At 50.1% G+C, this 15183-nt stretch overlaps 1 protein-coding gene across 1 annotated transcript in view; it reads left to right on the top strand.

Moving 5' to 3' along the window:
• The window catches only part of LOC139382930 (rho guanine nucleotide exchange factor 26-like), an 85156-nt gene extending 70574 nt beyond the window's left edge, over positions 1 to 14582 (top strand). Inside the window, exons 13-15 of the mRNA XM_071127204.1 lie at positions 4115 to 4185; positions 8572 to 8676; positions 10190 to 14582. Coding sequence (XP_070983305.1) covers positions 4115 to 4185; positions 8572 to 8676; positions 10190 to 10332 — 319 coding nt within the window. The 3' untranslated portion in view covers positions 10333 to 14582. The remainder of the gene's footprint in view (positions 1 to 4114; positions 4186 to 8571; positions 8677 to 10189) is intronic.
• Positions 14583 to 15183: the final 601 nt, after the last annotated feature.

The following is a 15183-nucleotide window of genomic DNA, read 5'->3' as shown; positions in this document are numbered from 1 at the left end:
CGGTGGGGGGTGAGACAGGTCCTGGCTGCCTGTCCACGGTGGGGGGTGAGACAGGTCCTGGCTGCCTGTCCACGGTGGGGGGTGAGACAGGTCCTGGCTGCCTGTCCACGGTGGGGGGTGAGACAGGTCCTGGCTGGCTGTCCACGGTGGGGGTGAGACAGACTGCCACCCCCTCTATCCCCTCTCCCTCTCGCTATGTTTTCATTCTCTTTCCACCCAGGCTTTCTTTTTCTCTCTCTATCCGTCAATCTAGTTCAGTCCTATATAAATCACTACCTGTTTGTTTATTTCTCTCCTTTTCTCTGACCACCCCCTCTTTTTTTCTCTAAATCGTCCTCTCTCCTTTTCTCTGACCACGCCCTCTCTCTTTCTCTAAATCTTCCTCTCTCCTTTGGTGTGGGCAGGCGAGGTGGCAGGTAGAGTTACCTGGTGAAACCTGACCTGTGCCCCTCCTTCCATTCACCAGAGACTGCTCTGTTCCTTTCCCGTGAATTAGCCTCTGTCCCTGTTCAACTGAATCAAAACACCTCTGTTCTCCCTCTCAGGGATGAGCACTGGGGGGGGGGGATGAGAGCTCACAGGATGACAGAACATGCACATTTCTCCCTTTATTGACTAATACAGCTGTAGTCTAGTGTGTGTTGTGACTGACTGACTGACTGACTGTTGAGACGGGAGAGGAGGAGACGGGAGAGGGCGGGAGAGGGGAGAAGAGGAGGAGACGGGAGAGGGGAGAATAGGGGGAGGGGAGAGGAGGAGGAGACGGGAGAGGAGGAGACGTGAGACGGGAGAGGAGGCGACGGGAGAGGGGAGAAGAGGAGGAGATGGGAGAGCGGGAGGGGACGGGAGAGGGCAGAAGAGGGGGAGGGGAGAGGAGGAGAGGAGGAGGAGAGGGGAGAGGAGGAGGAGACGGGAGAGGAGGAGACGTGAGAGGGGAGAGGAGGAGAGGGGAGAAGAGGAGGAGATGGGAGAGAGGAGGAGAGGGGAGAAGAGGAGGAGATGGGAGAGAGGAGGAGACGGGAGAGGGGAGAGGAGGAGGAGACGTGAGAGGGGAGAGGAGGAGACGGGAGAGGGGAGAGGAGGAGGAGAAGGGAGAGGGGAGAGAAGGAGACGCGAGAGGGGAGAGGAGTAGGAGAAGGGAGAGGGGAGAGAAGGAGACGGGAGAGGGGAGAGGAGTAGACGGGAGAGGTGAGAAGAGGAGGAGAGGGGAGAGGAGAGGGGAGAGGATGAGACGGGAGAGGGGAGATGGGGAGAGGAGGAGACAGGCGGGGGGGAGAGGAGATTAGGAGAGGAGGAGACGGGCTGGGGGAGAGGAGAGGAGATTAGGAGACGGGCTGGGGGAGAGGAGGAGACGGGAGAGGGGAGAGGAGGAGACGGGCGGGGGGGAGAGGAGATTAGGAGAGGGGAGAGGAGGAGACGGGCGGGGGGGAGAGGAGATTAGGAGACGGGAGAGGGGAGAGGAGGAGACGGGCAGGGGGGAGAGGAGAGGAGATTAGGAGACGGGAGAGGGGAGATGGGGAGAGGAGGAGACGGGCGGGGGGAGAGGAGATTAGGAGAGGGGAGAGGAGGAGATGGGCGGGGGAAGAGGAGAGGAGACGGGAGAGGGGAGAGGAGGAGACGGGCGGGGGGGAGAGGAGATTAGGAGAGCGGAGGGGAGGAGAGGAGAGGAGATTAGGAGACGGGCGGGGGGAGAGGAGGAGACGGGTGGGGGGTGTATTACTCTGTTGTAATGTGCTTTTGTGATGCTGTGAGGTTGTTGTGTGTGATGCTGTGAGGTTGTTGTGTGTGATGCTGTGAGGTTGTTGTTGTGTGTGATGCTGTTAGGTTGTGTGTGATGCTGTGAGGTTGTTGTGTGTGATGCTGTGAGGTTGGTGTTGTGTGCGATGCTGTGAGGTTGTTGTGTGCGATGCTGTGAGGTTGTTGTCTGTGATGATGTGAGGTTGTTGTTGTGTGTGATGCTGTGAGGTTGTTGTGAGTTGAAACAGGCCTCTGGGTTGTTGTTGTGTGTGATGATGTGAGGTTGTGGTGAGTTGAAACAGGCCCCTGGGTTGTTGTGAGTTGAAACAGGCCCCTGGGTTGTTGTTGTGTGTGATGCTGTGAGGTTGTTGTGAGTTGAAACAGGCCTCTGGGTTGTTGTTGTGTGTGATGCTGTGAGGTTGTTGTGAGTTGAAACAGGCCTCTGGGTTGTTGTTTGTGTGTGATGCTGTGAGGTTGTTGTTGTGTGTGATGCTGTGAGGTTGTTGTTGTGTTTGATGCTGTGAGGTTGTTGTTGTGTTTGATGCTGTGAGGTTGTTGTGAGTTGAAACAGGCCTCTGGGTTGTTGTTGTGTGTGATGCTGTGAGGTTGTTGTGAGTTGAAACAGACCCCTGGGTTGTTGTTGTCTGTGATGATGTGAGGTTGTTGTTGTGTGTGATGCTGTGAGGTTGTTGTGAGTTGAAACAGGCCTCTGGGTTGTTGTTGTCTGTAATGATGTGAGGTTGTTGTTGTGTGTGATGCTGGGAGGTTGTTGTGAGTTGAAACAGGCCCCTGGGTTGTTGTGAGTTGAAACAGGCCCCTGGGTTGTTGTTGTGTGTGATGATGTGAGGTTGTGGTGAGTTGAAACAGGCCCCTGGGTTGTTGTGAGTTGAAACAGGCCCCTGGGTTGTTGTTGTGTGTGATGCTGTGAGGTTGTTGTGAGTTGAAACAGGCCTCTGGGTTGTTGTTGTGTGTGATGCTGTGAGGTTGTTGTTGTGTGTGATGCTGTGAGGTTGTTGTTGTGTTTGATGCTGTGAGGTTGTTGTGAGTTGAAACAGGCCTCTGGGTTGTTGTTGTCTGTGATGATGTGAGGTTGTTGTTGTGTGTGATGCTGGGAGGTTGTTGTGAGTTGAAACAGGCCCCTGGGTTGTTGTGAGTTGAAACAGGCCCTGGGTTGTTGTGAGTTGAAACAGGCCTCTGGGTTGTTGTTGTGTGTGATGCTGTGAGGTTGTTGTTGTGTGTGATGCTGTGAGGTTGTTGTTGTGTTTGATGCTGTGAGGTTGTTGTGAGTTGAAACAGGCCTCTGGGTTGTTGTTGTCTGTGATGATGTGAGGTTGTTGTTGTGTGTGATGCTGGGAGGTTGTTGTGAGTTGAAACAGGCCCCTGGGTTGTTGTGAGTTGAAACAGGCCCCTGGGTTGTTGTTGTGTGTGATGATGTGAGGTTGTGGTGAGTTGAAACAGGCCCCTGGGTTGTTGTGAGTTGAAACAGGCCCCTGGGTTGTTGTTGTGTGTGATGCTGTGAGGTTGTTGTTGTGTTTGATGCTGTGAGGTTGTTGTGAGTTGAAACAGGCCTCTGAGTTGTTGTTGTCTGTGATGATGTGAGGTTGTTGTTGTGTGTGATGCTGGGAGGTTGTTGTGAGTTGAAACAGGCCCCTGGGTTGTTGTTGTGTGTGATGATGTGAGGTTGTTGTTGTGTGTGATGCTGTGAGGTTGTTGTGAGTTGAAACAGGCCCCTGGGTTGTTGTGAGTTGAAACAGGCCTCTGGGTTGTTGTTGTGTGTGATGCTGTGAGGTTGTTGTGAGTTGAAACAGGCCTCTGAGTTGTTGTTGTCTGTGATGATGTGAGGTTGTTGTTGTGTGTGATGCTGGGAGGTTGTTGTGAGTTGAAACAGGCCCCTGGGTTGTTGTTGTGTGTGATGATGTGAGGTTGTTGTTGTGTGTGATGATGTGAGGTTGTTGTTGTGTGTGATGCTGTGAGGTTGTTGTTGTAAGTGATGCTGTGAGGTTGTTGTGAGTTGAAACAGGCCCCTGGGTTGTTGTTGTGTGTGATGATGTGAGGTTGTTGTTGTGTGTGATGCTGTGAGGTTGTTGTTGTGTGTGATGCTGTGAGGTTGTTGTGAGTTGAAACAGGCCCCTGGGTTGTTGTGAGTTGAAACAGGCCTCTGGGTTGTTGTGAGTTGAAACAGGGCCCTGGGTTGTTGTGAGTTGAAACAGGCCTCTGGGTTGACAGTATCAGCTATGGTGGAAAATAGGAAAGTAAAACTGAAATTAAATTGTGTTTTTCTTCTTCCTGGCCACACGGAACATGACAAATGACTCACTAACAAGTAAGACAGAAAGTATTGAAAAGTGTTGTAAAATGCTGTGTGTCTGTTCAACAGGAATGAGCGAGCTCGCTGGATCACTGCTCTGGGCCAGAGCAGCAACGAAGAGAAGAACCAAGACCGGACCAGTGAGTTCAACACACACACACACACCTACCTATATTCAGACAGTACTATCGAACTTGGGGCGGCAGGTTGGCGCGTTGGACTAGTAACCAAAAGGTTGGTAGATCGAATCCCTGAGCTGACAAGGTACAAGTACGTCATTCTGCCCCTGAACAAGGCAGTTAACCCCACTATTCCCCTGAACATGGCAGTTAACCCACTGTCCCCCTGAACAAGGCAGTTAACCCCACTATTCCCCTGAACAAGGCAGTTAACCCACTGTCCCCCTGAACAAGGCAGTTAACCCACTGTCCCCCTGAACAAGGCAGTTAACCCCACTATTCCCCTGAACAAGGCAGTTAACCCCACTGTTCCCATGAACAAGGCAGTTAACCCCACTGTTCCCCTGAATAAGGCAGTTAACCCACTGTTCCCCTGAACAAGGCAGTTTAACCCACTGTTCCCCTGAACAAGGCAGTTAACCCACTGTTCACCTGAACAAGGCAGTTAACCCACTGTTCCCCTGAACAAGGCAGTTAACCCCACTATTCCCCTGAACAAGGCAGTTAACCCACTGTTCCCCTGAACAAGGCAGTTTAACCCACTGTCCCCCTGAACAAGGCAGTTAACCCCACTATTCCCCTGAACAAGGCAGTTAACCCACTGTTCCCCTGAACAAGGCAGTTAACCCACTGTTCCCCTGAACAAGGCAGTTAACCCCACTGTTCCCCTGAACAAGGCAGTTAACCCCACTATTCCCCTGAACAAGGCAGTTAACCCCACTGTTCCCCTGAACAAGGCAGTTAACCCCACTATTCCCCTGAACAAGGCAGTTAACCCACTGTTCCCCTGAACATGGCAGTTAACCCACTGTCCCCCTGAACAAGGCAGTTAACCCCACTATTCCCCTGAACAAGGCAGTTAACCCACTGTTCCCCTGAACAAGGCAGTTAACCCACTGTTCCCCTGAACAAGGCAGTTAACCCCACTGTTCCCCTGAACAAGGCAGTTAACCCCACTATTCCCCTGAACAAGGCAGTTAACCCCACTGTTCCCCTGAACAAGGCAGTTAACCCCACTATTCCCCTGAACAAGGCAGTTAACCCCACTGTTCCCCTGAACAAGGCAGTTAACCCACTGTTCCCCTGAACATGGCAGTTAACCCACTGTTCCCCTGAACAAGGCAGTTAACCCACTGTTCCCCTGAACAAGGCAGTTAACCCACTGTTCCCCTGAACAAGGAAGTTAACCCACTGTTCACCTGAACAAGGCAGTTAACCCACTGTTCCCCTGAACAAGGCAGTTAACCCACTGTTCCCCTGAATAAGGCAGTTAACCCACTGTTCCCCTGAATAAGGCAGTTAACCCACTGTTCCCCTGAACAAGGCAGTTAACCCACTGTTCCCCTGAATAAGGCAGTTAACCCACTATTCCCCTGAACAAGTCAGTTAACCCACTGTTCCCCTGAACAAGGAAGTTAACCCACTGTTCCCCTGAACAAGGCAGTTTAACCCACTGTCCCCCTGAACAAGGCAGTTTAACCCACTGTCCCCCTGAACAAGGCAGTTAACCCCACTATTCCCCTGAACAAGGCAGTAAACCCACTGTTCCCCTGAACAAGGCAGTTAACCCCACTATTCCCCTGAACAAGGCAGTTAACCCACTGTTCCCCTGAACATGGCAGTTAACCCACTGTCCCCCTGAACAAGGCAGTTAACCCCACTGTTCCCCTGAACAAGGCAGTTAACCCACTGTTCCCCTGAACATGGCAGTTAACCCACTGTTCCCCTGAACAAGGCAGTTAACCCCACTATTCCCCTGAACAAGGCAGTTAACCCACTGTCCCCCTGAACAAGGCAGTTAACCCCACTATTCCCCTGAACAAGGCAGTTAACCCCACTGTTCCCCTGAACAAGGCAGTTAACCCACTGTTCCCCTGAACAAGGCAGTTAACCCACTGTTCCCCTGAACATGGCAGTTAACTCACTGTTCCCCTGAACATGGCAGTTAACCCACTGTTCTCCTGAACAAGGCAGTTAACCCACTGTTCCCCTGAATAAGGCAGTTTAACCCACTGTTCCCCTGAATAAGGCAGTTTACCCACTGTTCCCCTGAACAAGGCAGTTTAACCCACTGTTCCCCTGAACAAGGCAGTTAACCCACTGTTCCCCTGAACAAGGCAGTTAACCCACTGTTCCCCTGAACAAGGCAGTTAACCCACTGTTCCCCTGAACAAGGCAGTTAACCCACTGTTCACCTGAACAAGGCAGTTAACCCACTGTTCCCCTGAACAAGGCAGTTAACCCACTGTTCTCCTGAACTAGGCAGTTAACCCACTGTTCCCCTGAACAAGGCAGTTAACCCACTGTTCCCCTGAACAAGGCAGTTAACCCACTGTTCCCCTGAACAAGGCAGTTAACCCACTGTTCCCCTGAACAAGGCAGTTAACCCACTGTTCCCCTGAACAAGGCAGTTTAACCCACTGTCCCCCTGAACAAGGCAGTTAACCCCACTATTCCCCTAAACAAGGCAGTTAACCCACTGTTCCCCTGAACAAGGCAGTTAACCCACTGTTCCCCTGAACAAGGCAGTTTAACCCACTGTTCCCCTGAACAAGGCAGTTAACCCACTGTTCCCCTGAACAAGGCAGTTAACCCCACTATTCCCCTGAACAAGGCAGTTAACCCACTGTTCCCCTGAACATGGCAGTTAACCCACTGTCCCCCTGAACAAGGCAGTTAACCCCACTGTTCCCCTGAACAAGGCAGTTAACCCACTGTTCCCCTGAACATGGCAGTTAACCCACTGTTCCCCTGAACATGGCAGTTAACCCACTGTTCCCCTGAACAAGGCAGTTAACCCCACTGTTCCCCTGAACAAGGCAGTAAACCCACTTTTCCCCTGAACATGGCAGTTAACCCACTGTTCCCCTGAACAAGGCAGTTAACCCACTGTTCCCCTGAACAAGGCAGTTAACCCACTGTTCCCCTGAATAAGGCAGTTTAATCCACTGTTCCCCTGAATAAGGCAGTTAACCCACTGTTCCCCTGAACAAGGCAGTTTAACCCACTGTTCCCCTGAACAAGGCAGTTTAACCCACTGTTCCCCTGAACAAGGCAGTTTAACCCACTGTTCCCCTGAACAAGGCAGTTTAACCCACTGTTCCCCTGAACAAGGCAGTTAACCCACTGTTCCCCTGAACAAGGCAGTTAACCCACTGTTCCCCTGAACAAGGCAGTTAACCCACTGTTCCCCTGAACAAGGCAGTTAACCCACTGTTCCCCTGAACAAGGCAGTTAACCCACTGTTCCCCTGAACAAGGCAGTTAACCCACTGTTCCCCTGAACAAGGCAGTTAACCCACTGTTCCCCTGAACAAGGCAGTTAACCCACTGTTCCCCTGAACAAGGCAGTTAACCCACTGTTCCCCTGAACAAGGCAGTTAACCCACTGTTCCCCAGTAGGCTGTCACTGAAAATAAGAATTTGTTATTAGCTTACTTGCCTAGTTTAACTAAAGGTTAAATAAAAACAAAAACTTGACTTGTCAGTGGATCTCACAATGTAGTCCCACATCACCACCTAGTGGTGAAGCAGTAGAACTGTCTCCCTGTCTGAGGGAAACGACAAGGGGATTCAAATCCAAGCTGTAGGTCTGGAGTACTGCTGCTTTTCTGTCTAAATCAGTCCTTAAAGGGATACTGTGGGAGTTTTTTGTTTTGCAAGTCAATGCTAACCACCGTTAGCATAATGACTGGAAGTCTACAGGAGCAATTGCATGCTTGCTGTTCCCATAGACTTAAAGTCATTTTGCTAACGCTAGTTAGCAATTGCCAAAAATCCGGAACTATCCCTTTAATTAGTGAAGAAGACTGAAACTTAGCAGTGAACTGGTTTTCGGGTCCAGATTGTAATTTGCCCGCCTAAAGCATTAGGAGGTATAACCTGTTTATCTGCTTGAATGGTTCATCAGTTCTTGTGCATTCGGTAGTAAACACATGAGTCATTTTCAGGGCTTTTCTGTTAAACTTAATAAACGAAACAAAAATAACTGTTCTGTGTTGTGTTTGTGTTGTACCAGGGTTAGAGTTTAAACTCTGTGTTGTGTTTGTGTTGTACCAGGGTTAGAGTTTAAACTCTGTGTTGTGTTTGTGTTGTACCAGGGTTAGAGTTTAAACTCTGTGTTGTGTTTGTATTGTCCCAGAGTTTAACTCTGTGTTGTGTTTGTGTTGTACCAGGGTTAGAGTTTAAACTCTGTGTTGTGTTTGTGTTGTCCCAGATGTTGTGTTTGTATTGTCCCAGAGTTTAACTCTGTGTTGTGTTTGTGTTGTCCCAGAGTTTAACTCTGTGTTGTGTTTGTATTGTACCAGGGTTAGAGTTTAAACTCTGTGTTGTGTTTGTGTTGTCCCAGATGCCATGCAGGTGGTGGTGACGAGGACGTACACAGCCAAGCAGCCTGATGAGCTGTCACTGCAGGTGGCTGACGTGGTCCTGGTGTCACAGACTGTGGAGGACGGTACGTTACACTGGGAGTTGTTCCTAGCCACCGTGCTTCTACACCTGCATTGCTTGCTGTTTGGGGTTTTAGGCTGGGTTTCTGTACAGCACTTTGTGATATCAGCCGATGTACGAATGGCTTTATGAATAGATTTTATTTGATGACTGTTACTCTCATCTCTCTCTCTGTCTGCGACTCTGTCTGCCTCTCTCTCTGCATCTCTCTCTGCCTCTCTCTGTCTGCGTCTCTGTCTGCCTCTCTCTCTCTGCATCTCTCTCTGCCTCCCTCTGTCTGCGTCTCTCTCTGCCTCTCTCTGTCTGTGTCTCTCTGTCTGCGTCTCTCTCTGCCTCTCTCTGTCTGCGTCTCTCTCTGTCTGCGTCTCTCTCTGCCTCCCATCTCTGTCTGCGTCTCTCTCTGCCTCTCTCCGTCTGTCTCTCTCTGTCTGCGTCTCTCTCTGTCTCTCTGTCTGCGTCTCTCTCTGTCTGCGTCTCTCTGCCTCTCTGCCTGTCTCTCTCTGCCTCTCAATGTCTGCGTCTCTCTCTGCCTCCCTCTGTCTGCGTCTCTCTCTACCTCTCTCTGTCTGCGTCTCTCTCTCTCTGTCTGCTTCTCTCTCTCTCTGCCTGCCTCTCTCTCTATGTCTGCTTCTCTCTCTCTCTGCCTGCCTCTCTCTCGCTCTACCTGCCTCTCTCTCTACCTGCCTCTCTCTCTGCCTCTCTCTGTCTGCGTCTCTCGCTGCCTGCCTCTCTCTCGCTGCCTGCCTCTCTCTCTCTCTGCCTGCCTCTCTCTCTCTCTCTGCCTGCCTCTCTCTCTCCCCCTGCCGGCCTTTCTCACTCTCTCTCTCTCTCTGCCTGCCTCTCTCTCTCCCCCTGCCTGCCTTTCTCCCTCTCTCTGCCTGCCTCTCTCTCTCTCTCTGCCTGCCTCTCTCTCTCTCTCTGCCTGCCTCTCTCTCTCTCTCTGCCTGCCTCTCTCTCTCTCTCTCTGCCTGCCTCTCTCTCTCTCTCTGCCTGCCTCTCTCTCTCTCTCTCTGCCTGCCTCTCTCTCTCTCTCTCTGCCTGCCTCTCTCTCTCTCTCTGCCTGCCTCTCTCTCTCTCTCTGCCTGCCTCTCTCTCTCTCTCTGCCTGCCTCTCTCTCTCTCTCTGCCTGCCTCTCTCTCTGTCGTCCCTCTTTCCACCTCCTCTTATTGGTCTCTCACGTGTTTTTTTTCTCCTTGTTTCTGTTCTCCCTGGAAAATCATTGAAAGAGATGTATCTGTGTCGTGTTGATGCGCACACACAGTCACACACTCAAGGTTAAAGGTAATTTACCTGTGTGTCTCCATGGCAACCATCTCTTTCATGTAAAAGGGCTTTGTAGAACAGACAGAATAGTGCATCAAACGGACGCCATTTAAGAGTTCAAGAGCTAGCTTAGTGCTCACTTCCTGCTTTGAACAGGAAACGATTTCCTTCAGGCCTGTGGCCCTGCAGCCCTGTGAAGTGATTTTCTGAAGGGTAAATAAAGGAATATAGAGTGGTGTGTGTCTCTCTTTCAGGCTGGTATGAGGGCGAGCGACTCCGTGATGGCGAGAGGGGTTGGTTCCTGTCAGAATGTGCTGAACCAATCACGTGCCAGGCCACTATTGAGCGCAACGTGCAGAGGATGGACCGCCTCCAGGGGCTGGAAACCAATGTGTGATGCGGAACTGCAGGCTCCACCCACTAATTACACAAGCCTGTTCTCAGACAGACCAATGAGTGATCTGGAACTGCAGGCTCCACCCACTAATTACACAAGCCTGTTCTCAGACAGACCAATGAGCTGCCTTCAAGCACTATCAACCAATGAGAGAGCTGACTGACACCAAATACACCAATATAATCTCTCCGTGGGTCAACAGACAAATGTATGTGTGAGCCTTGCCTGCTGCGTGTATCTGTTAGAATGTGGTTTTTGATTGTTGCCCATGCAGTGTAACGTTCTCCGCCTTCTACCGGTCTATACCGTAAGGAAATTTGACCCTATGACCTGTCAACAACACTCTGATTCCTCCCCCTGATGGGAGACTGGCCAACCACTGTCTGTGTAACTGTTGTTTTGTTTTTGTTGCCCCGATGGACACACTGAGGACGTGCTGGGGTCAAAGTTCAAAACTGCCACGTACAGAGTGGACACCTAATGTAGGACGGCGCATTCAAACTGATATGGACACAGATTCATTTGATCAACTGTTTCCTTCTGAAAGACTCCCCAGGAGTTTCCATGAATGAAACTTACCCTCTCTACTACATAGTAACTAACAATTTATATGAGCCAAACAACTATGTTGATGATCTGTATATATATTTGTTTTAATTGTCATTCGTTTTTCTTTTTAAAATTCCTGGTTGTCCTGGTGTGATGAGACTGATGAATTGGCTGAGTGAATGGAGCCAACATGGCTCACCGTCCAGTTCAGTTTCACCTCTGCTCTGTGGTCAGGCTATAGTGTGTGATGAGACTGATGGGGAAGAGGCTCATTGTAAAGATACACAAATGTACTTCCAACTTATCTGTGTGTGTGCAACTGGGAGGCCATTTGTAATGTAACTGAATGTGACAAATGTTCCAAAATGGCCATAACACGTCCCTGTGTGGTGTGACTGCTGAAGAGGCTGAATGTACAGTAAGGAGCCAAAATGGTGGACTGAAGGGTCCAGTTTCCACACTTCCCTCTGGTTAGAAGGTGACAGTATAGTGAGGCTGAATGTTATGATGGCCTAGAAAGGTAAAAAGAAACGCCCACCATCATGCCTACTCCCGATTCCCAAACCCCACTCCCGATTCCCAAACCCCGCTCCCGATTCCCAAACCCCGCTCCCGATTCCCAAACCCCGCTCCCGATTCCCAAACCCCGCTCCCGATTCCCAAACCCCGCTCCCGATTCCCAAACCCTGCTCCCGACCTGTAACTATTTTAGATGCCTAAAACTATTAGACCAGTATTAGCAATATGGGAGTATCTCCACCTTGGTCTCTGGCAAAGCTTTGTTCAACTGACCCATATAGTCCTACGCAACTGACCCATATAGTCCTACTCAACTGACCCATATAGTCCTACGCAACTGACCCATATAGTCCTACGCAACTGACCCATATAGTCCTACGCAACTGACCCATATAATCCTACGCAACTGACCCATATAGTCCTACGCAACTGACCCATATAGTCCTACGCAACTGACCCATATAGTCCTACGCAACTGACCAATATAGTCCTACGCAACTGACCCATATAGTCCTACGCAACTGACCCATATAGTCCTACGCAACTGACCCATATAGTCCTACGCAACTGACCCATATAGTCCTACGCAACTGACCCATATAGTCCTACGCAACTGGCCCATATAGTCCTACGCAACTGACCCATATAGTCCTACGCAATCCTTTCAGAGGTACACAATGCATACGGGCTGGAAGTGGATCTGTAATTGGGCACTTTGTCTCTAGCTTAATGTCAATTTACATAAATAGAACCATTTCCGTCCCCACAGAGCTCCGACGGTCTGCCACTCCGTGTGATTATGCCCAGTGATGTCAGAGATGGACCTTTTTAAAAATACTCTCTTCATGATTTGGGTGACGTGCGTCAGGAGAGAAAATGAAATGGTGTGACGGGTCTCGGTTCTGAAACTGGAGAAAAAACAGAGCTGTGGTTGTAACTGGATTGTCCAGCATGATTCATCTCTTTTAAGTGTGTAACGTTGTGTGTAATGTTGTGTGTTATGTTGTGTGTTATGTTGTGTGTAACGTTGTGTGTAACGTTGTGTGTAACGGTGTGTGTAACGTTGTGTGTAACGTTGTGTGTTATGTTGTGTGTAACGTTGTGTGTAACGGTGTGTGTAACGTTGTGTGTAACGTTGTGTGTTATGTTGTGTGTAACGTTGTGTGTAACGTTGTGTGTTATGTTGTGTGTAACGTTGTGTGTAACGTTGTGTGTAACGTTGTGTGTAACGTCGCTGAAGGAAACGAGTAATGGCCTGATCAGCTTCCTGTTGTAACACCGGTCATCAACCCAGACCACTACCTGTCACGTGGTCTGACCCAGACCACTACCTATCACGTGGTCTGACCCAGACCACTACCTATCACGTGGTCTGACCCAGACCACTACCTATCACGTGGTCTGACCCAGACCACTACCTATCACGCGGTCTGACCCAGACCACTACCTATCACGTGGTCTGACCCAGACCACTACCTATCACGCGGTCTGACCCAGAACACTACCTATCACGTGGTCTGACCCAGACCACTACCTATCACGTGGTCTGACCCAGACCACTACCTATCACGCGGTCTGACCCAGAACACTACCTATCACGTGGTCTGACCCAGACAAAAAGCTTTGCTCTCAGGGAAAACTGATGCGACATGCATTTAACCATTCATGTAAATATGTAACTAATATCAACCTCTGTTTTAACATGCATGTAATCCACGGCTATAGATTTATATTGTAGATGAAGCCTTCAGATATTTAATCAACTTTTTTAGTTTTTTTGTGTGTTTTTATACCCCGTTTTCTCCCCATTTTCATGGTATCCAATTGTCTTATTGCTGCAATTTCCGTACGGATTCAGGAAAGGCGACGGTCGAGGGCCGTGCGTCCTCCGAAACCCAACCAGGGCACACTGCTCCTTGACACAATGCCCACTTAAGCCAGCAGCACCAATGTGTCAAGGGAAACACCATAGACCTGGTGACCGTGTCAGCATCTGGCAAGCCATAGGAGTCGCTAGTGCACGATGGTTGAAGGACATCCCTGCCTGCCAAACCCTCCCCCTAACCCGGACAGCGCTGGGCCGAACCCTCCCCCTAACCCGGACAGCGCTGGGCCGAACCCTCCCCTAACCCGGACAGCGCTGGGCCGAACCCTCCCCTAACCCGGACAGCGCTGGGCCGAACCCTCCCCTAACCCGGACAACGCTGGGCCAAACGCTCCCCTAACCCGGACGACGCTGGGCCAAACCCTCCCCTAACCCGGACGACGCTGGGCCGAACCCTCTCCTAACCCGGACGACGCTGGGCCAATTGTGCGCTGTCTCCCTGTCGCGGCCAGCTGCAACAGATCCTGGACACGAACCCAGAATATCTAGTGGCACAGCTAACACTGCAATGCAGTGCTGTAGATCCACTGTGTCACTAGAGAGGCCCTTTTAATCTATACTTAACACGAATATAAACGTAAAGTGTTGGTCCTATGTTTCATGGGCTGAAACAAAAGATCCTAGAAATGTTCCATTTGCACAAAGTTTATTTTTCTCAAATTTGTTTACATCGCTGTTAGTCAGCATTTCTCGTTTTGTCAAGATGATCCATCCACCTGACAGGTGTGGCATATCAAGAAGCTGATTAAACAGCATGATCATTACACAGGTGCACCTTGTGCTGGGGACAATAAAAGGCCTCTATAAAATGTGCAGTTTTGTCACAAAACACAATGCCACAGATGTCTCAAGTTGTGAGGAAGCGTGTGGTTGACATGCTGACAGCAGGAATCTCCACCAGAGCTGTTGCCAGAGAATGTAATGTTAGTTACCGTTTCCAACATCGTTTTAGAGAATTTGGCAGCACGTCCAACTGGTCTCACAACAGCAGACCACGTGTAACCACGCCTACCCATGACCGCCACATCCGGCTTTTTCACCTGCGGGATCTTCTGAGAGCAGCCACCCGGACAGCTGAAACTGAGGAGTATTTCTGTCTGTAATAAAGCCCTTTTGCGGGGAAAAAACTCATTCTGATTGGCTGAGCCCGGCTCCCCGTGAAATCCATAGATTAGGGTCTAATGACTTTATTTCAGTTGACTGATTTCCTGATATGAACTGTAGCTACGTCAAATTGTTAATTGTTGCATTTACTCTTGTTCAGAATATATTTCTTTTTAATAAAAGTCCCTTGGCATATTTGCGATCTGTTGTTTTCTTTCAGAATGCTGATGTATCTTTGAAGAATCGCTCTGTGAATTTAGGGGACCAGGGAACAGACATCTGTTATGACTGGAGACCAGGGAACAGACAGACATCTGTTATGGTTGGGGACCAGGGAACAGACATCTGTTATGACTGGAGACCAGGGAACAGACCTCTGTTATGACTGGAGACCAGGGAACAGACAGACATCTGTTATGACTGGGGACCAGGGAACAGACCTCTGTTATGACTGGAGACCAGGGAACAGACAGACATCTGTTATGGTTGGGGACCAGGGAACAGACAGACATCTGTTATGACTGGAGACCAGGGAACAGACATCTGTTATGACTGGAGACCAGGGAACAGACAGACATCTGTTATGGTAGGGGACCAGGGAACAGACATCTGTTATGACTGGGGACCAGGGAACAGACATCTGTTATGACTGGGGACCAGGGAACAGACAGACATCTGTTATGACTGGGGACCAGGGAACAGACATCTGTTATGACTGGGGACCAGGGAACAGACATCTGTTATGACTGGGGACCAGGGAACAGACATCTGTTATGACTGGAGACCAGGGAACA

Source organism: Oncorhynchus clarkii, chromosome 24 (assembly GCF_045791955.1).
Source record: "Oncorhynchus clarkii lewisi isolate Uvic-CL-2024 chromosome 24, UVic_Ocla_1.0, whole genome shotgun sequence".
Classification (NCBI taxonomy): domain Eukaryota; kingdom Metazoa; phylum Chordata; class Actinopteri; order Salmoniformes; family Salmonidae; genus Oncorhynchus; species Oncorhynchus clarkii.
The sequence above is the reverse complement of the archived record's forward strand: the minus strand, read 5'-3'. Positions and strand labels throughout refer to the sequence as shown.